This window comes from Talpa occidentalis, unplaced genomic scaffold, assembly GCF_014898055.3.
Source record: "Talpa occidentalis isolate TD23 unplaced genomic scaffold, MPIMG_talOcc4v2.1 talOcc4.13, whole genome shotgun sequence".
Taxonomy (NCBI): Eukaryota; Metazoa; Chordata; class Mammalia; order Eulipotyphla; family Talpidae; genus Talpa; species Talpa occidentalis.
Genome location: NW_023601322.1, coordinates 100,277,252 through 100,303,607, shown reverse-complemented (window position 1 = coordinate 100,303,607; position 26,356 = coordinate 100,277,252). Strand labels below are relative to the sequence as shown.

At 47.6% G+C, this 26,356-nt stretch overlaps 1 protein-coding gene across 6 annotated transcripts in view; it reads right to left on the bottom strand.

Annotated features, from left to right (window-relative positions):
• The window catches only part of MANBA (mannosidase beta), an 81,546-nt gene that overhangs the window by 27,440 nt on the left and 27,750 nt on the right, over positions 1-26,356 (bottom strand). For all 6 annotated transcript variants that reach the window (XR_008551577.1, XR_008551576.1, XR_008551575.1 and 3 more), the window contains 6 exons: positions 22,070-22,245; positions 20,878-20,988; positions 6,300-6,451; positions 4,516-4,633; positions 3,500-3,586; positions 2,274-2,435 (listed from right to left, as the gene is read on the bottom strand). Coding sequence is in view for 3 of the 6 variants with exons in the window: in XM_054694613.1 (XP_054550588.1) it covers positions 2,274-2,435; positions 3,500-3,586; positions 4,516-4,633; positions 6,300-6,451; positions 20,878-20,988; positions 22,070-22,245 (806 nt within the window). In the remaining 3 variants the exon portion in view is untranslated. The remainder of the gene's footprint in view (positions 1-2,273; positions 2,436-3,499; positions 3,587-4,515; positions 4,634-6,299; positions 6,452-20,877; positions 20,989-22,069; positions 22,246-26,356) is intronic.

Below are 26,356 nucleotides of genomic sequence, written 5' to 3'. Positions count from 1 at the left end.
GGGTGTGGTCAGGCATGAATAGACAGAGGACCTTGAGCAACTGGTCTTTCTACCCTTCCAAAGTCTCCATCTCCAAAACAAAGGTCATAATCCAGGGTAGCTTTAAAAATTAAATGAACAAATTCTATAAAAAGCAGCTATATCATCAGTATGCTAATGTGTATAACGTACATCATAATACTCAATTAACATAATGATCGTAAGTAATAGATCACTGCCTGGCATAAAATAGCATCTCAATACCTTTGAGGTCTTGGTTGTTTAAACTGGTTTCCTTGTCTAGACTCTCTTACTTCTCTCCAAGTCTTCGCTACTAAAGGCACTGTGCAGAACATGGACCAGATCAAGTTCTTCCTTCTCCCCAAATCCGTAGCAGCTTCCCACTGTCTGCTCAATGGAGCCCAAGACTGTGACACAATTCTAAGTCCTTTTAAGACCAGTCTCCAAACCGCCTCTTCCCCCTCTGGCTCTCTGCTTCAGGGCTGGACTGCACACTCATCCTTCCATGCCCATTCACTCTGACTTTACGCTATTTTCACGGTGTAAAATATGGAAGACGCACGCTCGGTGTCAGATTCTACCTGTCCTCTAAGGCTCGCTGTGGACATCAGCTTTTACATAAAAGCCTTCCAAGGCCCTTCCAGTAAAAAGTCAAGGCTCTTCCACTGAGTGAGGACTGGGCGCCTCAATCCTGCCCCCAGCACCGAGGCCCTGCCTCCCTCAACAGCGGACAGCCAGCTCTGAGGGGGGCTTTGCCTAGCAACGGGAACACGCTCTGCCTGGCAACAGGATCCCAGCAGGTGCTGGTGGAGTTTCAAAGTATTTAAAAGGATAGTAAGAATGTGGGTAGTCTTAAATTTGAAAATATTTTGTCATCACAGCTTTGAAGTAAAATTGGAGAAGACTGATAAATTGGCCTTGTTCATCAAGTTTGACTGATTTCTCTGCCTTCCTCCAAATTCGGAGCAGCCATCAGTCAGCACAATTACTGAGTCTGCCTAAAAATGCCCACCCCAGGATGCTCTGTAATTGCCTTCCAAGGGTGTGATTTTTCTTGTGAGGCCTGATTTTTAGTCACAAAGCTTACAGGTGACGTCTTTCTGGATCATGACTTTAAATCATGACTTTATTGGGTCCAAGATACAGCATAAGATGAGCCAAGAAATGACCATTCCTTGAAAAGTGGACATGCGAAAGGAAACTAGTTATTACCAACTGTGTGTGGGCAGCTCAATCTAGGGCACTCTTGCTTACACAACCAATGCTCTGATTCCTATCAGAGCTATCAGTCAGATGCTCTGACCACTACAGAGCAGTAACTCTGACTACTACCTATCCGTCAGATGCTCTGACTGCTACAATGGCTAAGGCACTTAATCCTGTTCCTCTTCAAAGAAACTGGCAAGCCTCCACTTACGTAACATAGATCCCCGTGTGAGAAAAGCATGTTTCCATGTCAAAGACGGAGAAGCAGTGGCAGCAGAAGCTCTTCTTTTTTAAGTTTAGAAATGTAGTGCCATGGGGCCTCCCCGGTGGTGCAGCGGTTGAGCGCTGGGTTGCGAAGCTGCCCGCAGCCTCTGCAGCGCCGGTTCGATCCCCGGCTGCTCCCCGGCCACTGGAGGAGGGTCCCACATGGCGCGCAGACCTCTCCTGCCGCCCGCTGCTCCCCTCAGCAGTGTACTTCAGTCTTTCTGCCTGCTCTGCTCCCCGCTCTGGCTCTGGTGGATTCTCTCACCCTCCCGCGCTTCTGACTGTACCCAGTGCTTGTATAAATAAATAAATAAATAAATCTTTAAATTAAAAAAAAAAAAAAAAGAAATGTAGTGCCAAGAACCCCATAAAGAAGACACCCTGGTAGAGCAGGTACCAGGCTGTCACGCCTGTCGCCCCTTAAATCGAATACCAGCATACTCATGGGTGACACGAACCAGTTCAGCCTTAGCATTTACCACTGTGGCATCTTAGCAGTGATGTATCAATACCCCAGCCAAGGTAGAGTTTCAACCTTGGAGACACTCTGGTGGGATGGGGGTGGGGGGGTCAGAGAGTTGGTGACGATGACAGCCTGTGATGGTGACACACTCTAGTGTGAGGTGAGCTCACACTCACAGACGAGTTCATGCTCAAGGCAGTCCCCCATAGCCGCAGCACCACAGCAGACTACTCTGCGTGAAAGCGAGCTTGAACGGTGCCCTAAAACAGGAACACAAAGACCCCCAGCACCACTTTCAGAGCAAGCTCCTGGACTTGCTGAGTCACCAGCCCCAACTCACTGACAGGATGACCTCGCGGATGGTCTTCACGTACAGGGTCACGTAGTCCCTGACATAGGTGTGCATGTCGACCACGTTAAACCAGTTCATCTTCAGGGCTGCTTCGTTTTCATTATTGCCACTCCAGATGATGATGGAGGGGTGAGACTTCAGTCTCCTGACCTAACATTGACGAAAACATAGAAAAATTTTCAAACACTCGGCATGAAAAAAAAAAAAAAAAAAAAGTGTGTTGTGATGATTCATCAGTTACAGCCAATGCTTTTCTGCCGGAGCCAGAGAGCTCATCAGAAAGCGGCTGGGAATGTTATCTGGGGAATATCTGGATTCTACAGACACCAGCGAGACCGGCTTCCTCTTCTCCACTAAACAAAAACTGAGGAAAAACCCTTTTACTAAAAAAGAAAACTAGTCTCATCATCACCTGAGTCCCACGACAGGTGGGACGCGCTCCCAGGAGGGCTCAGTCCTGCAGAGCACAGGAACCAGCCCTGCTGGGAGGGCCCCAGGGCCCGCGTCTCCACCAGGCCAGAGGACCATGAGGCCAGGGAGAAGTTCTCACGAAGTGGCAAGCATAAGAGAAACAGCCAAGAGAGTGAGAGATGCATGGAATATCCCAAAGGGGACAAGCTCAGGGTGCCAAGGGGGTCCCCGAGTAGCTGCCAGCGTCGAGTGAGTCGCTGAGGGACTGTCTACCAGCCCGAGTCAGGCATGCAGGGACTGGGTGCCCCCAGCAGCGAGTGCTCGTGTACTGAGAAAGACCATGTCCGCGCAGGGATGCCTGATACCCACAGGCAGTCCTTGCTTCCAGCCGTTGTCAGTCATGGAGCTGGGAGACGAGGGCCCCTCAGCTCACAGGTCCATGAAGACACATGTACTTCGCAGATGTGGATGCGAAAGACGTCAAGGAGCCAGGAGTCATGTGAAATTCTGATCTGAGAAATTCAAAGGGCGGCACTGCCGGCTTCAGAGGTGGGGACCACCCGGGGAGAAGCAAAGCTGGGCAGGGCCAGCTAAGGGGCCCAAGTGGACAGCTGGCTGGAGGGGCCATGGAGCTGGGTACATCGGGGTTGTCAGCACACAGAGTGACAAGCCACGGGGCAGGGGGTTTGCTAGGGAGCCCATGAGTCACTGTCAATTTCATGGGATTCAGGAAAGAGGATGAGAAACAGGAGAGGCCTAATAAAATGGAAAACCGAGACAAGCTCTTGCAGGCTGCAGCGTACCTGGTGGGCCACTTCCCGTCGCACCGACTCCAGGAAGCCATGGTCTGTGGGGTACAGGGCGCAGGCAAACATCATGTCCTGCCACACCTGCAAACCAGACCACAGGCATGAGCATAACCAGGCCCGACGGAATAGAGGCTCCACCTGAACCCTGGGGATCATGACTCAGGCACACGTGGTGAGGCCTAGGGCTGTGCAGTGGAGAAGGGCATTCAGGCAGGAAAGGGGTCCACGTGTAGAGGGACGTGCAGAGTCAGGAAGACCAACCTCCGCACCCCTCCTCACCTCTAGTTCACTCTAACTTTCACCAGGAATTTGGGATTTCTGAGATGGGTAAGACTGTCAAAAAACACACATTGTTCATAAAGGAACGAAGCGTGAAGCCAAGAGCATGACCATGTGGGCAGGCCCTTGGGGGCTGGGAGACAGCTCCCCCACCCCCACCCCGGGGCAGCTTCCTTGTCCATGAAACGCACATAGAATCCCCTTCTCGGGGTGAGTGCGGAGACAGGAGCAAATCTCGGACAGAGGTTGGCTGGCACTAAAAAAACTCTAGGCTCTGCGCATCACTGAGACCACTCTCAGGAGTGTCTCGATAGTCACCGCTCTCCCTGGAGCCCGCCCCTGAGCGCTGGGACACCAGGACCTAGAGAGAGAGCATGTCGGCTTTGCTTCCAGCACAAAGCAGGTTCAGCGAACTGGACAGCCGTATTCACTGCACCTTCCCTCAAGGTCTTGTTGGAGCTCCTTCAAGCTGAAATCTTTATTTCATTGTCTCCTCGAGCACACCTCCACGCCACAGCGAGAACACGGAGAGGCCTGCCTGATCTAACAGATGCACAGGTCTGCTGCGCCCGCAGGCCTGGGTGCAGGGTGTGGTTCACTCCCTTGCAAAAAGCCAAGCATCTTTCCTGACTCTGAGCAAAGCAGGATGAGCAGCCACCCTTGGCCCCTCAGAACAGGGCCGGCAGCAAGGAGACAACACGTGAACAAGTGAAACATCCCCTGCAACTCACCATGACCCCCAGCTCATCGCAGAGCTCGTAGAAGGCGTCCTGCTCGTAGACCCCGCCCCCCCACACGCGGAGGGCATTCATGTTGGCGTCCACCACCGACTGCAGGAGGCGCCGCAGCCTGCAGGAGACGGCAACACAGACAATGTGAATGGGGTGATATTTTTAGAAAGATATGAGACACTTTGTTGCTGATAACCACATTCCAAATCTGTTAGAGAAACACTTTAAAATTACAACAGTTTGGATCTAACCCTAAGTGAAAAAAGTGAGATGACCTTAGAAACGCAGAAGCAAACCTAGAAAACGGTGGGTGACAGCTTTGCTCTGCCTCCGAAATTTTCAGTAACATTACGACGTTATTTTGAAAATGACATTTTTGAGTTAACATTATTCCTGTAAAAAACACAATGGTGAGCCTTGGAGAGCACGTGTTAATTTTACAGAACCATTTCAAACTACAGCATGAAAATCAAAGCTGCAACAACAGTGCCTGGCTCACTCATCTCCTTCTTTCTTACAGGCCAGTTCTTTTTCTAGAAAACTTTCCTTCTACTTTGTCCAGCTTCTGTTACCCTGAGGGTAATGTAGTTTGACCACTTCGCGGGCAGGTGTCCTCCATGTGCACACCAGGGGCTGAGGAAGGAGAGAGGCTCCACAACAGGCTGGTGGAGGGGAAGGGTGTTGCAGGGGACCATGCTCTCAGCAAAGGCATCGGAGGGGTTCACCCTGGGCAGCCAGGAGAGGGCGGGGGCACTTGAAAAAGCAAAGGGAGAGCAAATCATCCAAGTCTGTGTCAGGAGAATAATTTCGTTTTCATATGAAACTGAAAACAACATACGTACTTTGGAGTGAAAGGGAAGAACTGTAACTCCTGGTGAAACTAGGGCCCCAGCCCCAGCCACATTCCAAACCCAAGTGGTGGCTCAGATGCCCACCTGCACATGTGCAAATGAGTGCGATGTCTTCGCAGTTTATCTTCGTGCTCACAAAAAACAGTAGTTGATAAACCGACCCTAAAGTTCTCAATACTTCAGAAAAATGCTGTAAGTTTTCTCTAGATCTAGGATTTTATTTTTTTAAAGATTTTATTTAGACAAGAACCAGGGCACAGACCAGATGTGCGGGAGGGTGAGAGGATTCACCAGAGACAGAGCGGGGAGCAGAACAGGCAGACAGACTGAAATACACCGCTGAGGGGAGCAGCGGGCGAGACAGGAGAGGTCTGCTGCGCCATGTGGGTTGCTCCCTGGCCGGCCGGGGATCAAACTCGTGCTGCAGAGGCCGTGGACAGCTTCATAGCGCCATGCTCAACTGCCTGTGCCACCAGGGAGGCCCTAGATCTAGGATTTTAAAGTTTTTTTTTTTTTTAGTTCCTCTTTAAAAGTGGAATAGTACACAAACATCTTTACGTGATGAGGTTAATATGAGTTCCCATTTTTTTTTTAAAAGAAAAATATTTCAGGTATTCTTGAAAAAACAACAAAAAAAGCCAAACTTATCAGGAACTAACTATCCAAAATGGGCTTTAGTAGTTTTCTTGTTTCTGCAGGGGAAAGACATGAAAGTATTGTGGAAAAGGGGCGGGTTCAGCAGTCTCCAAGGGTTTAACTATGAGACTGGAGCTCATGAGGAAACAACAGCAAAGTAGAGCCCTTCCCACCCTCCTGGAACTCCGCGTCACCTCTCCGCTCCTGCCACTGGAACATAAGAGGTACAAATGAGTGATTCTCGGCTGTGCGGACTGGTCAGAGAACAGGGAGCAGGAAAGAAAGATGAAAACTTACAAGTCCGAGCTCACTCGGTCCTGGAACGAGTCAGCTGGGATCCAGTTTGAGCCTTTCAGAAATATGGGCCTCCCGTTGATTTTGAAGTAGAAACTCAGACCTGGAGATCCTTTTATGGGCTCTTCTACAAGTTCCACTGTCCTAAAGTAAACCTGTCATGAACAGAATTATATAGCAAATAGCCAATTAAAAGCATAAGCAAAAGAGATCATTAAGAAAGGAAAGCAAACTCAATTTACATGAGTGTAATTTAATGTTAATTCTCCTTTTTGCTATGAAACAGTTAAAAGAAAAATGCACATTTCAGAAAATACACATTTATGAATTATTGTCAGACACTATTATTCCTTTGTGATAATAAAAATATAGAAAGCATTCAAAAATGAAATTTATTACAGCTTTTCTCAGGAAATGGGCACTTGTAATTCCATCAAAAGAAATCTACTTCAAGAGAATCTTTCAAAATTAAAATAAAAGCATACTATTTTACAAAAATAGAAAAATAAATCCCACCAGTTAAACTGATCTCTAAAAAGCAGATTCTCATTTTAGTGTTGTTAAAATGTGTCAAACGTGCATCTGGGAATCACAAAAACAGCCCAAGGTATTTCACAACTTTACCACCTTCAGTGCAAAGATCGGAAAACCACTTGTTCAATGGGCACTTAACCCGTTGAATGATCATGCTTCCGTGACTGGCAGGTGAGATGCAGCAACGCCCGCAGCTGTCACTGCTCCCCGAGAGGAACCAGACCCTCATCCCTGTGCCAGTGCATCCAGGTGTGAGCCCAGGTGAGCACCAGCATCCAGCCCCGGGCAGAGACAATGTGCCTGTCACCTGCCTGTCACCTCTACATCCTTTCAAGCCATATAGCAGAACAAGGGACACTCTTTCACACCAATCAAGTCAGACCTTGAACCAAAGTTATGCATTTTGGGGAGGGCAAAGAAAAAAAGATTATGCATTTCTTCTCTAATTAAAAAAAAATAATGAAAAAATCAAGTTATTTAGTGTGACAGACGTGCACCTTCCCCCCACTACAAAAAAGTATCAGTTAACCTTAAGATAACACAGAGTAAGTCTAAGCCAGGGGGAGCTTGAAGGATTTTGGGGTTCCACTTCTTTGGGGTTGCAACCTGCAAAGAACGCGGAGATTTTTCAGGAGCCTTGTAAAACACCTTGATGGGGATTCAAGCATCTAGAACAGTTGGGCTGGGAACCTTCACGGGGTCCTTGAGTTCAAAACTATGTTCATAGTGAAAGTATGATTTTTCTTTTTCATGCTCCCTCTCTTGAATGCACAGTGGAATTTTCCAGAAGCTAACTGATGTGCTTTGACGCCAGCGCTTTGAGGGCTAACAGAATGTGTGCTGGTGCAGCTGCAGGCATGGGGTGGGGGTGTGAAGAGTCTGTGCTCCGCCCACTTCTGCACCCTTATGGGGGTCTTCACACCCTCCTTTCACAACCTCTGTAACTCCAGTATTGTCCTATGAACTGTGATTTTCAATCCCAAATTCATCTTACAAAGAAACAAAAATGACCAGGTACCTTTTGTTCACTTGTTTTTAAGCTTCCAAATTTTCATGGAAACTTATTTTAGAGTTTAATAATATTTTATCTGGGCCTCCCCGGTGGCGCAGCGGTTGAGCGCTGGGTTGCGAAGCTGCCGGCGACCTCTGCGGCGCCGGTTCAATCCCCGGCTGCTCCCTGGCCACCGGAGGAGGGTCCCACATGGTGCGCAGACCTCTCCTGCCGCCCGCTGCTCCCCTCAGCAGTGTACTTCGGTCCTTCTGCCTGCTCTGCTCCCTGCTCTGGCTCTGGTGAATTCTCTCACCCTCCCGCGCTTCTGACTGTATCCAAAACAAAACAAACAAACAAATAAAAGATGCCTCTAAAAAAACAAATAATAATAATATTTTATCTGACTCTGAAAGAAATTTCGTTTATAATGCACTTTTTCCTAATTTAAGGGTCAATTTTTATCTTAAAATGGGATTAGAAGACTAACATTCTTAACTGACAAATATACTGGCTACATCTAAAAATATGGGGAAGAAATGAAATGGACTCAGCAGCCTGCTGGCCCCGAAGGGCAAACAGCTCCCACGAAGAAACTGGGTGAAATGATAAAGAAATGAAGTATGATGAAAGGCACCCTTTCCTCAACTTCAAAAAAGTTAATACCTCTTCGTGTCTAACATAACAGAATATTTTTTTTAATTTATTGATTTATTTATACAAGCACTGGGTACAGTCAGAAGCGCGGGAGGGTGAGAGAATTCACCAGAGCCAGAGCGGGGAGCAGAGCAGGCAGAAGGACCGAAGGACACTGCTGAAGGGAGCAGCGGGCATGGCAGGAGAGGTCTGTTGCGCCATGTGGGACCCTCGCCTGTGGCCAGGGATCGAACCAGTGCTACGGAGGCTGCGGGCAGCTTCACAGCCCAGCACTCAACCACTGCACCACCAGGGGAGGCCCCCATAACAGAATAGTTTTCAAATAATATTTCTAGTGGCTGTTAAGCTGCTATGTCATTTTGAGGTCCATCAGGCCAAGAGTAAAGAAAAAGAAGTTGAATTTTTAAACTTGGGTGTGATAAGCTTTTCCAAGCACTAGCTTAGGCTGCAATGTGCTGTTGCATACTGAATCACATTCCTTTCCAAACAACACATGTAAAGGCCCCTTGCAGCCTACAAGGGCTCAGCATCCCCACGGGCCCAAGACACACTCCCATCAACCTGAGCTTCACGCTGGGGTGCTGACCACCCACTGGAGGGAAAGTCAGAAGAATGAAGCACAACGCGGCACTTGTCAAAGACACATCCCTCATGCAACTGAAGGCTAAGTCACAACACCAGACAGAGCTGAGAACTCACTTGAACACACACCAGTGGGTAGACCTCCAGAGTGATGGACCTGCTTTTGCCTGTTAATCAGCACAAAGAATCATCAAAGAAGCTCTTCTTCATGTGAATTTTAGCAACAAAATGCAGGAGGTGATGCAAGTGGAAGGACTGAATAAGTATCTTGCATCTCAAGACTCTCCCACTCCATCAGCACTGCCCAATGTCACAAAGCCATGCTGAGTGGGGCAGAAGCTCCCTAGCACAGACAAGGCAGGAGCTGCATCCTTCACCTCCCCACCCTAGTGGGCAGAGGTCAGCTTCACTCGAGAATGTCCCTGATAATCTACCTTATGACAGAGCAATTCTACTCCTAGGAATCCGCCCAAAGGACACAAAAACATTAACTCAGAAGGAAACCTGCACCTCTGTTCACTGCAGCACTATTTACAGTAGCTAAGATATGGAAACAACCTAAATGCCCCAAAACAGATGAGTGGATGGAGAAAATGTGGTCTACACACACAATGGAATACTATAAAGCCATCAAAAAGATAAACTCATGCCACTCACAGCAACATGAGTGGAGCTGAAAAGGATGTTCAGTGAAATAAGTCAGAGAAAAAAGAAAAATATCAGATCATATCACTTACAGGAGGAATATAGGGTAACAGAACAAAGGGTTAAACAAAAAAAGGACAAAACTTGTAGGAACTATCTATTGAGGCCTAAAGGAGGAGAGGGGGGAGAAAAGGGATCAAAACTGGTGTGGGACCAGCACAAGGGGCCATGGTGATGGCTGATAGGTGATGTGGTGGTGGGAGATCTACAGGGACTACACCTGAGGGGAGAATTCAAGTACTGTAAACACATGAAGTGTAAAAAAAATGTTTTTAATTAAAATGTCCTGATAAAGGAGTAAGAACTAGGAATTCATTCAACCCCAGCCTTGGGGCACAGTGGGGAGGGCCGAGTGAGCAAATGTTGACCACGAAACAGGAACATGCTCTGTGAGGTGGGGGGAGCCCTCACTGGCTCAGGGCCTGGACCCACAGCTCCTCCAGGCCTCGCTGGTCGCCCAGGTATGCTACCTGACAGATAATTTCTTGAAGATGATCAGGTAAGCCTGGTCACTTGAAGGAAAACAGTAACAGTTTTGATCTGAAGCAACATCAAGGTGCTACCGTAGAATAAAACGTTTTGGCATTGGGAAGATCTGGAAGTCTCAGGACACCAGCATTTTTCCAATAACCAACACACATTACAAAGTCATGCCTGGCGAGGAATCCTTGAAGAGCAGAGGACGATTGGAGGGTGTCAGTGTGAGCAGGGAGCAGAGCTGCTGATGCGCTCCACAGACCCGACCACAAGCTCTAAGAAGCCAATTTGGAAAGTTCCAGTGTAGGAACGGAGCACACACATGATTACCCGCAAGAGCTACTCAAGTTCTCTCCTTCCCAGCCACTTACCTGAGTGTGCACTCAGATGTCTTCCCATTTCATTAAACAGCAAACTGCAGATGACTGAGTGCAGGAGCAGGTGAGAATTCAGTGAGCTTCTATTTTGGATGGTATCTGCTCTTTCCCCTCAGGTGTCATCCCCGTGGTTCTCCCCCCACCATCCCTTGCTCTCTCCCCTCCCCTGTTCTGATACCCTCTCTCGCCCCCTCCCCCGCTGTAGGCCTCTGGTCTATGGTCTACCTGCCAGTTTCTTTTTCCCCAACCTTTGTTCCCTTTCTCTACATTCCACCTCTAAGTGAAACCATCCCAGGTCTATCTTTTTCCTCCTGGCTTATTTCGCTTAGCATCATCCCTTCCAGCTCCATCCATGTTGCCACAATGGCATGAGTTTATCTTTTTTGGTCCTCTCTTAAGCAAGATGTTAAAATGACTTGCAATGCCTAAAACACCACCATTCCCACCAAATGTTATATTTTGTAAATATATTTTTCATAGTCTACATTAACATGTCTTCAATGTATTGTTATGATTTGAAATATGTCATCCTCCTTCAGTTTTAATATTTACCCACACAAACAAAAGCTCTTTGGGGTTCTCAGTAACTATTACAAAACGCAAAGCAGTTCTGAATCTAAAAACTTTTCCACACTAATCTAGAAAATTGATCTCATTTATGTCTTTATACCTATTAATGTTACAAGCAGTATTGACTATATAAAACATCTACTAACAGGTTTTTTCTTTCCTGTGCAAACTTCCTGGGAAAAGACAGCTCTCCTGACCCCCAGTCATGCAGCAACAATTGATGGCCCATCCCCAGTGACCCCTAAACAGCCCACAGAGTCAGAGGTGGAGTGCCTAGCCCCAGCCCTAGCCCTGACCCCTGTCAGACAATGTCCTCCAGAATTGTGGGCAGTCTGGTGGTGTCATTATCGCCTTCCACTAAGATGCATCACTTCAGAGAGAAAACACTGCGGTATTAGTACAAAGCTGAGCTCTGGGAGCAACCGCGTGCCAGTGGTAGAAAGCAGGTGAAGCCACATCAGGGAACATGTTCAGCAGTAAGGGGAGATGAAACGCTATCATCTGCAGCAAAATGGAAGGAAGCTGGCCAGAGAGATAAAGGCAAACAGCGGACAACTTCCCATATTGGGGGGGGGGGGGGCTATTAAGACAAAGCATTAAAACTGACAATGCAAAATGAAAATAAACTAGTGGACACAGACAGCCTAACAGGGGTAACCAGAGGAGAGGCTGCTTAAACCAGCATTCTTCTTCCAAGACGGATTCTCTGTGAGGTCCATTTCCTTGTAGTTGTTGTTACACAGGACAGAGCCTTCACCGAAAGTTCTGTGCCATTACGTTCAAAGAAGAGCATAAAACCTGGTGTTTTATTGCACATGGTTTAAGGCAGATTCCAGCTTTTGCTGTTATGTTTGTATCTGCTTTAACTTCATCTAAAATTCTACACCAGGGGAAAACAGTTCGTGAGAGAAATGCTGCAGTGATTACAGGCAAAATGTGAGCCAGCTCGCAGGCCCAGCCTTTGGATGGCCCAGTCCCTCAGCATCAGGACTGACTTTCCCAGATGTGTCTTCACTGGGCCCCGCTTCAGTGACCCTTCCATCCTGTCTAGAAAATGCTTTCTGCAGGTTTCTCCACCCATGAGGTGAGATGAAAGAATGAATAAAACATTCCCAAAACTCCCAAAAGCATCACTTTAAATCTTTTAAAAAAAAGAGGGCCTCCCGGGTTGCACAAAGGTTGAGCGCTGGGTTGCGAAGCTGCCCGCAGCCTCTGCAGCGCAGGTTCGGTCCCCAGCTGCTCCCCGGCCACCGGAGGAGGGTCCCACATGGCGCGCAGACCTCTCCTGCCACGCCCGCTGCTCCCCTCAGCAGTGTACTTCGGTCCTTCTGCCTGCTCTGCTCCCCGCTCTGGCTCTAGTGAATTCTCTCACCCTCCTGCGCTTCTGAATGTACCCCGGTTCTTGTATCAATAAAAAATAAATAAATAAATCTTTAAAAAAAAAAAAAAAGAATCCCAGGTATTGGTTCTCACTATCTGTCACTTCTAAAGCAAGCCGCAGATGCAGAGCTTCACTTTCTTTCTATGGCTTTTAAAGAATTAACAATTTAACTTCTAAAGTTACTATAAAAAATGAGTAAAATATTCCATATGGGCTCACCAAGCAATATATATAACACAAATGTGTGTATAAATATATGATTATAAATACACATATTTCACACTTTGTTTTAAATTTCTTCAAGACTGAGGCTATTTTTGAAGAACAGTGTAAGGGTCACAGCTAAATTAAGGGACAGGCGCAGAGGCTGTCCCCACCTGGCCGACTGTCATTATCAACATCCGCCACCAAAGTGAGACACATGTCATGTCCGGGTCACGCGTATACTAACGTGTCATAGTCACGGAAATCCAAAGTTTATGCTACAGTTCACTCCTGGTGCTAGACATTCCATGGTTTTGGACACAGGTAATGACACACACCCACCACTGCAGTCGTGTATAGAGTATTTTCAACTACTGTAAATATCTTCCGTGCTCCACCTACTCATCCACCCTCCTCCCCATCCCGGCAGCCACTGCTCTTTTGACAGCCTCTGTGGTTTTGCCTTTTCCAGAATGTCACACAGTTGGAACCGTACTTTATGTGATCTTTTCAGACTGGCTTCTCTCACTTAGTCATGCATTTAAGGTTCCTGTGTCTTCTCATGGCTTGGTAGCTCATTTCATTTTAGCGCTGAATAACATTCCACCATCCGGAGGTACCACACTCTACCCACGCACCTGCTCAAGGCCATTGTGCTGCTTCAAGTCCCGGCAATGATGAATAAAGCTGCTGTAAACATCTCTTCCAGGTTTTTACATGGACAAGTTTTCAGTCCTTTGGGGAAATACCAAGCAGTGTGACTGCTGGGTCCCATGACGAGGGTATGTTTCGTTTTGGAAAGAACCACCAGACTGTCTTCCAAAGTGGCTGCGCCATTTTGCACCCCCACCAGCAGTGAGTGAGGACTCCCGCCCCTGCAGGAGTCAGGTAGGGGATCCCGGCTGTTCAGACAGGGGTCTGGCGCAGCAGTGGTGTCGGCAGCCACTTTCGCTGGCAGGTCCCTGTGACCTGTGCCAATGCGAGCCCTTCCATGGGATTCCCTGTCGTGTCCTTAGTGACATGTCGCGTCAGCCTCTGGCCCATGTTTCAATTGGGCTGTTTTCTTATTGTTAAGAGGCCTTTGTAGATTTGGGTAATAGTCCATCAGACGTGTCTTTTATAATATTTTCTCCCGCTCTGTGGCTTTTCTTCTCCTTCTCTTGATATTATATTTCACGGAGAAGTTTTTAATTTTTTTTTTTTTAACTTTTTTTTTTTTTTTAAGATTTATTTTATTTTTATTTATACAAGCACTGGGTACAGTCAGAAGCGTGGGAGGGTGAGAGAATTCACCAGAGCCAGAGCGGGGAGCAGAGCAGGCAGAAGGACCGAAGTACACTGCTGAGGGGAGCAGCGGGCGCAGGAGAGGTCTGCACACCATGTGGGACCCTCCTCTGGTGGCCGAGGAGCAGCTGGGGATCGAACCGGCGCTGCAGAGTCTGCAGGCAGCTTCCCAACCCAGCGCTCAACCACTGCGCCACCGGGGAGGCCCAGAAGTTTTTAATTTTAATGAAGACTGGCTTACCAATTATTACTTTCTATTTTAAATTTTAAACATAAAAACGAAACTCCAAGACATTGTGATTGAGCAGCTCGTGTGGAGTTTCTCCTTTTTTATAATCGCCGAGCTATCTTGTTGCTAGTCTACTTTTAAGTGCAAGAATATGTAGTAAGATGAGGACTGCAGACCCACTGTGTCCAAAGAAACTTCCAACCTTTCCAAACTGTTAGGAACTTATTTTCTAAATGATAGTAGGAAGCCGAGTCCACATGAGTCCGGGAACGACTATTAACTAACAGCTCTCGGAACTAACTTCCAGGTAGCAAATAGCATTTACTAAAGAGTTAATGATAAAAATGTACTACAATGAAGCCTACATATATGTTAGTAAAATTCTAGAATAACTGTACCTTTAAACAAACAAAAACTTTCAAGGGAGACTATATCTCAACTGGGTTGCAGTGAACTGCCAGCACACACTACTCAAGACCAGCTGCCGGCAGCACACAGCAGGGCACAAACTGGCACAGCCCACACCCAGGGTGCCTGCCCCACGGCCCCTGGGGAGCACTAATGTGGGCTGTTTGGAAACATTTCACTAGACTTTGACAGGGAGAAAGACAAAAGGAAGGTGTGCTGGGATAGATCGATCCCCTCAAAATTCTCATCCGTGGAAAGTCAGAATGTGACCTTACTTGGACACAAGGTCCTGGCAGGTGTCATCCGTGAAGTTAAAATGAAGTCATGCTGGATTGGGCTGAGGCGTGATCTAGCGGCGAGGGGCTCATCAGAGAAGCAGACACACAAAGGGAGCAGGCCATCTGCTGAGAGACATAGCCCCAGCCAAGGAATATCAAGAACTGCCAGGGTCCAAGTGAGTGCCCAGGAGTAGGTGGGGGCAGGGAGACACTTCCCTGCCAAGTCCAGGGGGAGCCAGGCCCTGCCAGCCCCTTTATTTTGGAGTCTGGCCTCCAAAACAGTGAGAAAGCAAATTGTTTCAAGCTACCATCATTTTCGTCACTGTTACAGCTGCCTGGAAACCCACACGGGAGGCGAGTGCCTCACAACCCCAGGGAACTCTCAGCACTGATGGGAAGTACAGAAGTGTCGGAAAGACGCCTGGCTTCTCCGAATTTCCTATTTTTTGCAATGTACTTGAGGTTAGCATTTTTAGAAAGTCAAGAGTAGGACTTGGAAAGACTAGGAAAAAATTCCACTGGCACTATGCTCTCTTCTGCCTTGTTAGTACTGAAAAAGAGGAATTTACAACACAAAGAAAAAGAGAAAATAAAAAGCAGAAAAGGAAGAAATCTGCATGGCTTCTCCAACACTGGGCCATCTTGCCTCTCCCGGCTGGGCCATGCAAGTCCTCATTGTGGACTGCGAGTCACTGCACTGTCTGTTTCTCTAAGTCACCTAATTGCAGGACCCTGACGTCAGACCAAGCTGAAACAGCAGCTACTCATAGTGAGGCGCTGACCTCAGGACAGAGGTGCACCTAGGAGTCTCACAAAAGAGATGATGCCAAAGAGGAAAATCAACTAATTGACTTTCTATTTTTCCAGAAAGGTGAACCATAGGTCATTCGAAAATATTATGCCTGTAAATTAATTTTAAAAATTACCTAGGGCCTCCCTGGTGGCACAGCGGTTTGAGCGCCACCCTGTGAAGCTGTCCGCAGCCTCTGCAGTGTGGGTTTGATCCCCGGCCGGCCAGGGAGATTGCCACATGACGTGGCAGACCTCTCCTGTCTTGCCCGCTGCTCCCCTCAGCAGTGCCTTCAGTCCATCTGCTTGTTCTGCTCTCCACTCTGTCTCTGGTGAATACTCTCACCCTCCGCAGCTCTTGCCTATACCCCAAAGTGGGGTACAGAACAGGCAGACAGACTGAAACACACTGCTGAGGGGAGCAGCAGGCGAGACAGGAGAGGTCTGCCATGCCATGTGGGAATCTCCCTGGCGGGCCGGGAATCAAACCTGCAGAGGTTGTGGACAGCTTCACAGCACTATGCTCAACCTGTTGCGCCACCAGGGAGGCCCAATAAATAAATCTTTAAAAAAAATAAATAAATAAAAATAAAAATGAAAAAATTACCTAGAGATTCAATGCAATCAATTAGTAGGACGAAAAAAAAATATTCAATTAACCAGGGCAGGAAATGGCAAAACCAGTGGAGATTTATTTTCTTCCATTTCCCCAGGCCAGTCTCTCTTGCTACACTCAAAACTTACTGTTTTGTTGAAAATTAAGTTCATTTCCCAAACCAATCAAGCTGTGTCTCCCAGACTTCACATTCTAAGTTCCCTCTGAAGTGACTGTCTTGACAATTTACAACATCTCAATGCTTACCTTTGAAGTTTTTTAAAGTGCCCGCTAACTTCCGTCACATCATCTCCCTTCACACTATGTGCTACAGATCGAGTCCTGCAGCCACCCTGGCCTCCCTGTGAAACAAAGCCCTCCATGCAGACTGCACTCCTGTCCCGCCACCCCCAGGCCTGGGCTGCGTCCAGATGGAATCAAATGTGCCGGGTCTTGTGACGGACTCAGAGACTAAAACAAAAATGCGAGCGCCGCTCTCCATGGAAGAGGAGGGATGGAGGATGGGAAGCCAAAGCTAAGACGATTTCAAGGAGCTGCTTTGAAAATAAGACCATGCTGCAGAAAGCAAGCGCAGGTAACAGCTAAACCATCAGCTACGAGAGCAACAGAAGTGAGATGAGGAGGGGGCCAGAGGCAAAAAAACAGCGCGCAAGGCCCCACCAGCCCCGCTCCCCAATGTTGTGCGCGTGTGGGTTCAGGTGAATTTAGGCAAGGGCCTCTCACTCCGTAAAAGTGGAGCGCTGGCTGGGCACTGCTGCAGGAACATGGCCCCAGAGGCTGGGCCAGTGTTCCCAGAGCACCACTCAGAATAGCTCAACTGGAAAGTCCCCACATTTCAACAGCAGAACCTGAGCCACCTGAAATAGTATAGCGGTGTCAGCCCACAGAGCCCTCAGCACACAGCAAACCCCAACGTCACCAACAACAGGTGGGATGACGCCAGACCAACACGGGAGAAGAGCGGCTGTGTGGCTCCAGGAGACACAGCCTACAGCCAGCAGAGACGCAAACCTCGCAGTGTTCACAAGCAAACCTCACAAGGCCACATGTGAAGGGCGCTCACAAACAATCCAGAAAGCTCTGGAATTTATGTGAAAGAGCAGAAGCCTTTGCAGTTAAATCCCTAACCCACCTGAGTAAATCAACCTGCTTCCACACGTAATAATCTTCATAGCTAATGTGATTGTGTTTATTTTAAAAACCCCTGGTCTATGAATTTAGACGCACTGACAGTATCCTGAATTAATGCAAAATCTAAGGTATTTTTTCAGAAATGCTTCTGTGTTTCTTTAGAGGCAACAGCATGGTCTACGTTGTCATGAGCAGCAATGAGCTGGTGTCAGGACACTGCGGAGGGCACTGTGTCCCTCCCCAGCACACCCTGCAGGGTGCCTCCTCAGGCGGGCCTTGTGTAAGCACCTAATGCTCAACAAAGTAAACTTATGGCCAGAAAAATAAACTCCAGTGTTAGGAGTCAGGAGAGCTTCAGGAGGGAGGAAGGATAATGATGGGGTGGGGGGTGGGGGGCCCCAAAGGGGAGCAGTGTCTTTCAAGGCGCTGGAATCTCCTGTTTCTTCTCAATCTGATAGTTCACTGAGAATTTCCCTTAGGTTTGGTATGGGTTTGTTTTTTTGTTTTGTTTTTTTGTCTACGTGTTATACTTCACAAGAAATGACAAATATAAAGGAATCCTGGGCTCTCACACACTCCTGCCCAGGAAAGGCTGGGAAGGAGTAAGAGACTCCTACCGGGACACAGGCTGGGGCCTCGAGGAGCAGTCAAATGTCTGCTTGCGGAAACAGTGGCAAGTCTAGAATCATCTGAAGGCATGTAACATTGGCAAGAAACTGAATCTGCTCTTGGAAACAAACATGAACTGGGTACCATTTCTCTCTTACCAAAGACAGTACTAATCTGTATTTTTTAATCTCTATTTCAAAAGCAAACACTGAGAGCTGAGAAGTGCAAAGAGCGCAGATGTTTACATCACCCTGGCTTCCCCCTTGCAGCAGTCACAGGACTGACAAGGGATTTGTGGCCGCCAAATGGACACGAGGGCCGCATGAGCCACTTCAGAGCTCCCGCAGGGAACCACACTGCAGCATTCCTCGGTCTCCATGGCAAAGGGCTCCACCTGGACCACAGCCACCGCTGCCCTAAGTGCACGTCCTTGCCCTCCTCCCACCCCACCACAGACGGGTGGGAAAATACCCTAAGCAACTAGTTAGAGAATCAGATGATGTTTCCTCAGCCCCTTCAAGCTCAGTTATTTTGTTCCTTTACCCATTCTACCTCTGAACATGGTCATGTTCTCTTCATCACCTTCTAGGGAGCAAAACGCAAAACTTAAATTTTGTTTCGGTAAGATTGTAGCAGGTTAAATAATGTGAAGTGCAGTCTTTAAAAACACAAAAACTTTTACATGATGCAGAATTATTCGTATTAATTTTAAAAATAAGAAGGCAATTTCTAAAACCACAGAGAGAAAGATATCTAGTCTCAGAGACAAGTGTCTCCAATGTTAAAGTATTACTCCAATATGAAGCTATTTAGCTGATGGATGGGCAGGGTAAGCAAAAGGCCCAGAAAGTCATTTCAAACAATCCAGGGGCTCTAACAACTTGCAAACACCCCCAAACCCGCCTCACGTGTCAGCTCGACACAGTAGCTGATTCGAAGCAACGGTGCCAGGCTCTCAGATTGCCACAGATTTCAACCTCAAAGGCTCACCCTGCCGCCTTAGGTTGCATACCCCAGATGTCACGCCGCCTTTCCCCTCGAGCCTCGGCACTGGTCCTATTCCTTGCCTGGGCTTCCCGTAACTGTGAGAGTTGCTGAATGATTTGTCTTGTTCTCTTACCCTCTACACATATCAGCTGGCCATCCACCCACGTCCTCCCAACAACCGCCCAGTCATTTGTCCGGGTCTGTGCTCCAGACTGTCCGGGACATTCAGTGGGTTGCCACCTCCCCCCGCCACCTCTCTATTTAGCACTCACATTCTCCCAGATTGGGCCTGTGGGAGCAAATACACTGTGTCCCGCTAACTGGCCCATCTCTCTTGCCTACCTCCTGGCGTCCCGATGCAGGAGATCTTCTAGGCTCCAGCTCCAGAATCCCTTGAGTCTCCCATGGGCTCTGATTTCTTTACTAGAATGTTACTACAAAACCAGCATTGGACACCAGCTGCTCATCGTCTCTCCAGGGTGACTTCCCAGGAGAGAGAGCGAGAGTGTGTGTTTACACACATGGACACCCACCTTCTTTTCTGTGTCTATCTACATATACTGAAAATCGTGAGTTCACAGTACCAGCACCAATCCCAGCTGACTCCAAATGCTAGAGGGAGTTGTATATATTATATAGATGTTATATAGATGTTATATATACCCTAGAATACATGTGTATGTTGTGTATTAAAAATACATGTTATATAAATGTATACTGTGTATATATTATATAGATTGTGTATTATATATATAACACATGTATTACATATAAATAAAACACACATCTGACTAGTGTGAAAAAGTGACCTTGCTTGAGTCACTTTAAATGGAGCTAGAGCAGCCGTTTCTCTCCAAGAAGCCAGCAAGAATGGGAATATCCTGGGCCTCCCCTGGTGGCGCAACAATTGAGCGCTGGGTTGCAAGGCTGCCCGCAGCCTCTGCAGCGCCAGTTTGATCCCCGGCCACCGGCGAGGGTCCCACAAAAAAACAAAAAAAAAAAGAATGGGAATACCCTGTCTGAACGGACTGAATGGAGTGGATCTGCGCCTACTTTCACCTCTGACCCCACCACCCCATGATCACTTTGCCCATGACCTTATCCTCCTTCTTCCCTCTATAAAATGCTCCTGATGCTGGCCACTCCTCAGGACAGGTTTTCTTTCTCTACTTCAACCTGGGGACTTCTAACTGGGTTCTTTGACCCCAGGTACGCTGGGCCTATTTAATGGCATCCTGAGTGTTAGGCGACACTAGCATATGTGACTGACCTATTTCCACACATGAAAACTGGCTGCCATCATACGATACGTTTGCCTACTTTCACAGCACTCTGTACGTCCCGTGCTCCCACGCCAACCGTGCTGCTACCTGGCCTGGGTGAGGTGCCTATTGGCACTGACAGAGCAGCCTCTACTCATGGTTCCACTTTCCCACCCCCACCGTCCTCTACCCTGTCAGCCTGACTTCTGTCACTTTTCTCTCCCTTTCTGACCTGAACTCCCGGGGCCCAGGAGGGGGTTATCAGCGAGACTCAAGGTAGAACCTTCTACAAATATTTGAGTTTTAAAATTACACACACATACTATTTTGATACAAAGTACAATTAAAAACAGATTTGCAATTGAAATATGTACAGCCACTGTGACAGTGACGGCAATCCTCGCTGAGGAGAAGCTGCGGGAGCCCCGCTGGCTGCTTCTCCTGTAAAGCCCGACGCTGCTCTTTCAACAAGGCTCACTTTTTCCCACAAACTGTTTAGAAGTATTTGCTTACCTTAGCTGATTTTTGAATAACTAAGCCTCCATCCAGCTCGAAAAGAACCAGCATGTTGTACCCAGTCTGCGGTCCATGTCCACGAGGCCACCAGGTTTCTACATTAATATTCTATTAAGAAAGAACAGAATAACCAATGATTTAGATGACTGTGTTAACCTCCAATAGAGTCAAGTACAGAAATTCTAGGTACTGAAGCAATATAAACCTCCCTCCCTGACTCATGCCAAGTCACACTAACCCATAGCTGGTTCTTGAAAATCAAGATACTAGGACATTAGTACGATTAATACACCAACAGGGAAGGGAAAGAGCAGGATAACGTGTGTTTTCAGAAACACAGCTCTTCCCATTCCTGACACTCAGTGTTCTACATTCTCAACAATTCAGCTCAGGTGCTGAGGCTGACTCTTCTTTCCAGCCCAGAAGTAGAAACCGCTTTGAGTTTTTACTTTATCTAAACAATTACTGAGAACTGACTTGCTCCAACCTTATCAGCTCACAATTATCAATTAGAGGAGTGTAAAAAGGGGGAAAAAAGATAAAACCCAGCCCACATTACCCATGAAAGATCATGAGTTTAGAATTAAGAATTCTGTGTTTAGAATAAGCACCAGTATTCAAAATAACTTACAAGTACCAAAAATTATCACTACAACCTAAATACAATTCTCAGTATGGATTGGGATAGTGCATATACTGCAAAAACATTTATGTGTGTGCATATACACACATATACATACATACACATACACACACATATATGTGGTATGTATACACAATGGAATACTACTCAGCTACTAAAAAGGTGGATTCTTTCCATGTGTACATATATGTGTGGTGTACTATATATGGGCGTTGTATGTATTCTATGCATTATACATATATACATAATATATACATACATACACAATATATACGTATATAAAATATATAACATCTATATGTGTTACATATATATATATATATATATAAATAAAACCACACCTGACTTCTTGAGAGGAAAGGATTCCAAATTGATCACATATTCTCCATCTTCTTAATTCTGACGTTGGGAAATCATTCCTTTGTGCGCACACACAAACATAAATTAAAAATGGGGGAGAAGTGGAAAATGTGCATTTTTCTTTCATACCTGGCCTCTTAGTTCACCAAGCTTTTCAAGTGCTACTCAGGATGTCCCATCACTCACCTTGTCAATTTTCACCAGTAATTGCAACGTTCTTTCCCCAGGCTGAAGCTCAATGGTGTGTCTCTGCTGTGTTTGCAGTTTGGGGAGGGATATGGTCACTTGGCCACCGACTGGCTTGGGGCCAACAACATCAAAAGAAGACTCTATCTCAAGATTCCACTCCTGGGCATAGTCGTCTGAGGCACAGAGAGAAGAAACTGTGTTATCTCCCTATATAATATGCTGAGCATTGAGGCTGAACTTTCGGGGGTTCTTTCAAGACCAAGCTGAATGACAGGATGCCCACCCCCACCTGGTGTCCTTCACCTTCCTTGCACCTCACAGAGGGGTGCCCTGTGAGAACCACACTGCAGCCACCCTGGACTGAAATCTGTAAATGAGAGAAAGAAAAACCAAAAGAAAAGGTACCTCTGGCCTTTCAGAATCCCAAGTCCAATACAAACACAATGTGAAACAGAGCGGGGGTGGGGGTGGGGGTGGTGGTGGTGGTGGTGGTGGTGGTGGTGGTGGTGTGTGCAGAACTGTGATGATAAAACGGTGCTCTCTTCACAAGAGGGGCTCCCCAGTGGCGCAGCGGTTGAGCGCTGGGTTGCGAAGCTGCCCGCAGCCTCTGTGGCGCCGGTTCGATCCCCGGCTGCTCCCCGGCCACCGGAGGAGGGTCCCACATGGCGCGCAGACCTCTCCTGCCGCCCGCTGCTCCCCTCAGCAGTGTGCTTTGGTCCTTCTGCCTGCTCTGCTCCTCGCTCTGGCTCTGGTGAATTCTCTCACCCTCCCGCGCTTCTGACTGTACCCAGTGCTTGTATAGATAAATAAATCCTTAAAAAAAAAAAAAACAGACCCTGAAACCTAAAAAGAGGGGGACAGCCTGAGCCCCGCTAAGTGTCCAGGGCTGCGGTCCTATTCCCCCATGTGCTGACACCATGGTTGTGGCTGGGCTGCCTGGGGAGGGCCAGCTGTGTGGCATGTCTGTGAACCTGCTGGAACACACCTTGTTTGTGAATATTAACGGGCACTGTTAAAAATGAAAATCTGCTCAAAACAAAAAATAAACCCAAGGTCACAGCTAAGAACTCGGGCGTCTGAATTCTGGCATCTGGGCTGATGAGACCCAGTGGGAAATCGAGAGCCATGCTGGTAGCATGGGGCGGGGGGTTGCTTCTGAAAGATGAAAAAGATGATTCACCTCATCAGGGAAAAGATATTCAAAGGCTGGGCTTGATGAGCTCCCCTGAGGAGCAATCCCGGCTCTTCCGGCATCTGCACGTGCTGCCAAGCGTGGCCCTGGGAGGGCGCCGGCACCGGGCACCAGTGACAACACCAGCGGCAATGACCACCACCCAGGAGGGAGCCGTCCTGCCTCCCACCAGAGAACAGGACCCATCCAGCAGCTGCCTTCCCAGTAGCTAACAGCTTGCAGGAGCCAGAGAAGAGGGCAGACGGTTGGCTACAACAGCTCTCCCTTTCCTGAGCCACAATATCTCCTCGCCTGCTCAGGAGGACAAAATTCTCAAAGATGATGTCCAGGCAGAGCAGAAAAACAGCAGAATCCCATCCCCCAAACAAGGACAAATTAGCAAATTTCAGAGGAAAAAAAAATCTATTTCGGCGGGCCTCCTTGGTGGCGCAGCGGGTTGAGCAAAGTGCTGTGAGGCTTTCCGCAGCCTCTGCAGCACTGGTTCGATTCCTGGACAGCCAGGAAGATACCCACATGGCACGGCAGACCTCTCCTGCCTTGCCCACTGCTCCCCTCAGCAGTGTACTTCGGCCCATATGCCTGTTCTGCTCCCTGCTCTGTCTCTGGTGAATTCTCTCGCCCTCCCACATCTCTGGCCTGTACCCCAATGCTTTTATAAATAAATAAATCTTAAAAAAAAAAAAAAACACCTACTTAGACAACATGTCCGCTCATGGGGCAGCGATTACTCACACAAATGACTTGTGCAGCCAGAGATTTTTAAGGGTTGAATACTGTTATTTTATGAAATTGGCTGCAGAGGCACACAAGGGGAAATGGAGTCCTGCTTGCATTCAGACACGGAGGCAGGAAACGCATCACGAAGCGAAGCTGACAAACCCTTGCTGATCTCTCCTGTTCCATTCTCACATTACATGCCAAGCCAAGGGCAGCAGTGACCTTCGACACAGCCTCTGCCGGGCAGGTAGGAACGGTAGCTGCGAGCTAGATCCACTCCCCCAACTCAAAGGCCAAGCCATGGACACATCCTTAGGGAGGCAGCAGCAAATGTGGGTGGGTGGGGGCTGATCTCTGAGAGCACAGGATCCCAAGCACAGGACAAAGGTCCCTGGTGACTGTAGGTGAAGACTCACCTAGCATCCACATGCTGAACAATCTCTCTCCACTGTTTTATTCTGTGACAGCAAAAAACTGAACAATGATGTGTTTCATCAGAACACATTTATTTTATAAGTAACATTATGAAAACTTGTAAACTATGGAGAGAAAAGAACCTACTATACTGTGGGTGGGAATGTAGACTGGTCCAGCCCCCGTGGAAGTTGAGTATGGAGGGTTCTCAAAATATTCAAAATGGGTTTACCACATGAGTGGAATGAGCCATGGCACTCCCAGGTATCTACCCACAGAATGCAAAGATACTAATTTGAAGTGCACGCCTATGGCCTATGTGCACGCCTATGTGCACGCCTGTGGCCACTGCAGCACCATCTGCAATAGCCAGGTTATGGAACCAGCCAAGTGCCCAAAGAGAAATGAGTGGCTCAGGAAGATGTGGTCTATATACACGGTGGAATACTACTCAGCAGTAAAGAAGGTGAACTCTTGCAACAGTCTAGAGGGAACTGGAGGGGATTATGCTAAGCAAAATGAGTCAGAGGAAGAAAGGCAACTACTAGATGGTGTCACTTCTATGTGGAATACAGAAAGATGAAACAAAGGGTGAGATAAAGCCCAACCAATAACAAGCCCTATTATCTGACCACGGAATTAAAACTACCAGAGGGGGAGTAGAAGGGGGAGTACAGTGGGGAGGGGACCCAATGGACTGTGGTAGAAGACTGTGGGTGTCTGATGGTGGAGAAGGGGGTGAATTCTAATGACTCATTCAGGAAGAAATACTTACCTCCTTATTCAAAATTTTAAATTAAACTAGAGCAGCTGTTCAAATATTCTTCGGTATCTAGGTGCATGGAATGCATAGCACTTTTTGTAAACTATCTAAAACACTAATCAAGCTTCAAAACTACTAAATAAATCATTTCTGCAAAATCAGACCCCTTTCTTACACTAGATTTTAATATAAAAGTGATACCTCAGAAAATTCCTTGGTGGGGCTGAGGGAATGACCCACTGGTGTTAGTAGCAAATCTGAGTTCAGGGCCTCCCTGGTGGCATGAGGGGTTAAGACGCAACCAATGAAGTTTTCCACAGCCACTGAAGCACGAGTTCAATCCCCGGCCAGGGAGCTACCCATATGGGACAGCAGACCTCTCCTGACTCACCTGCTGTTCCCCTCAGCAGTGTACTTCAGTAGATCTGCCTGTTCTATTCCCCACTCTGTGTCTGGTGAATCCTCTCACCCCCCTCCACCACACCTCTGGCCTGTACCCCAGTTCTTATATGTATAAATAAATATTTTTTTAAAAAACAGAGTTCAGAATCCAGCTCTGAAGCACACTTGAAGGAGCACTAAACCAGTGAGCTACAAGTCACCCACATGTGTATGTGCAATCTAAATGAATTCAGCACCAAAAAAAAAAAAAAAAAAAAAGTCTCCTCTCCAACCTGTTTGCCATCTGCCTTTAGAAAATACAGATTTGGCTAAGCAGGGGGCAGGTGGGCCCTGAAGGTAACAGGACCCTTGTTCTGATCCCGTTCTTACCCATTCCAAGGCTTAGCATCTTTTTGGGTCCCACCTGGCTCCCCTCCTGACTTTTCCAGCTCCTCAGATACCCTCTGATGTGGGGTTCTCTGAAGCACCGGGACTCCCGTGCTGGCAGGTGATGGCTCAGTTCTCTGCCCACAAGCAGAGTGCTTGCCACGCTGGCCCTGTGAACCTCTTGGGGTCCAGCAGCATTCCTGTCCTGTGACCAGTTTCTGAAAAAGCAACAGCTTTACCTCAAGAACTTTCTTTGTGTCTGTGGCCTTGCAGTATACGGGTGACTCTTAACAAGACTGGGGCTCCCGCGCTCAGAAGAGAGAGAGTGTGGGAGAACTTAGCCCAGGGGTCCGGAGAGTGACCAGGGGCATCCAGGGAGACGGGCAGCAGGCCCAGCTAAGTCAAGAAAGAACACTGACTTGTGAACACT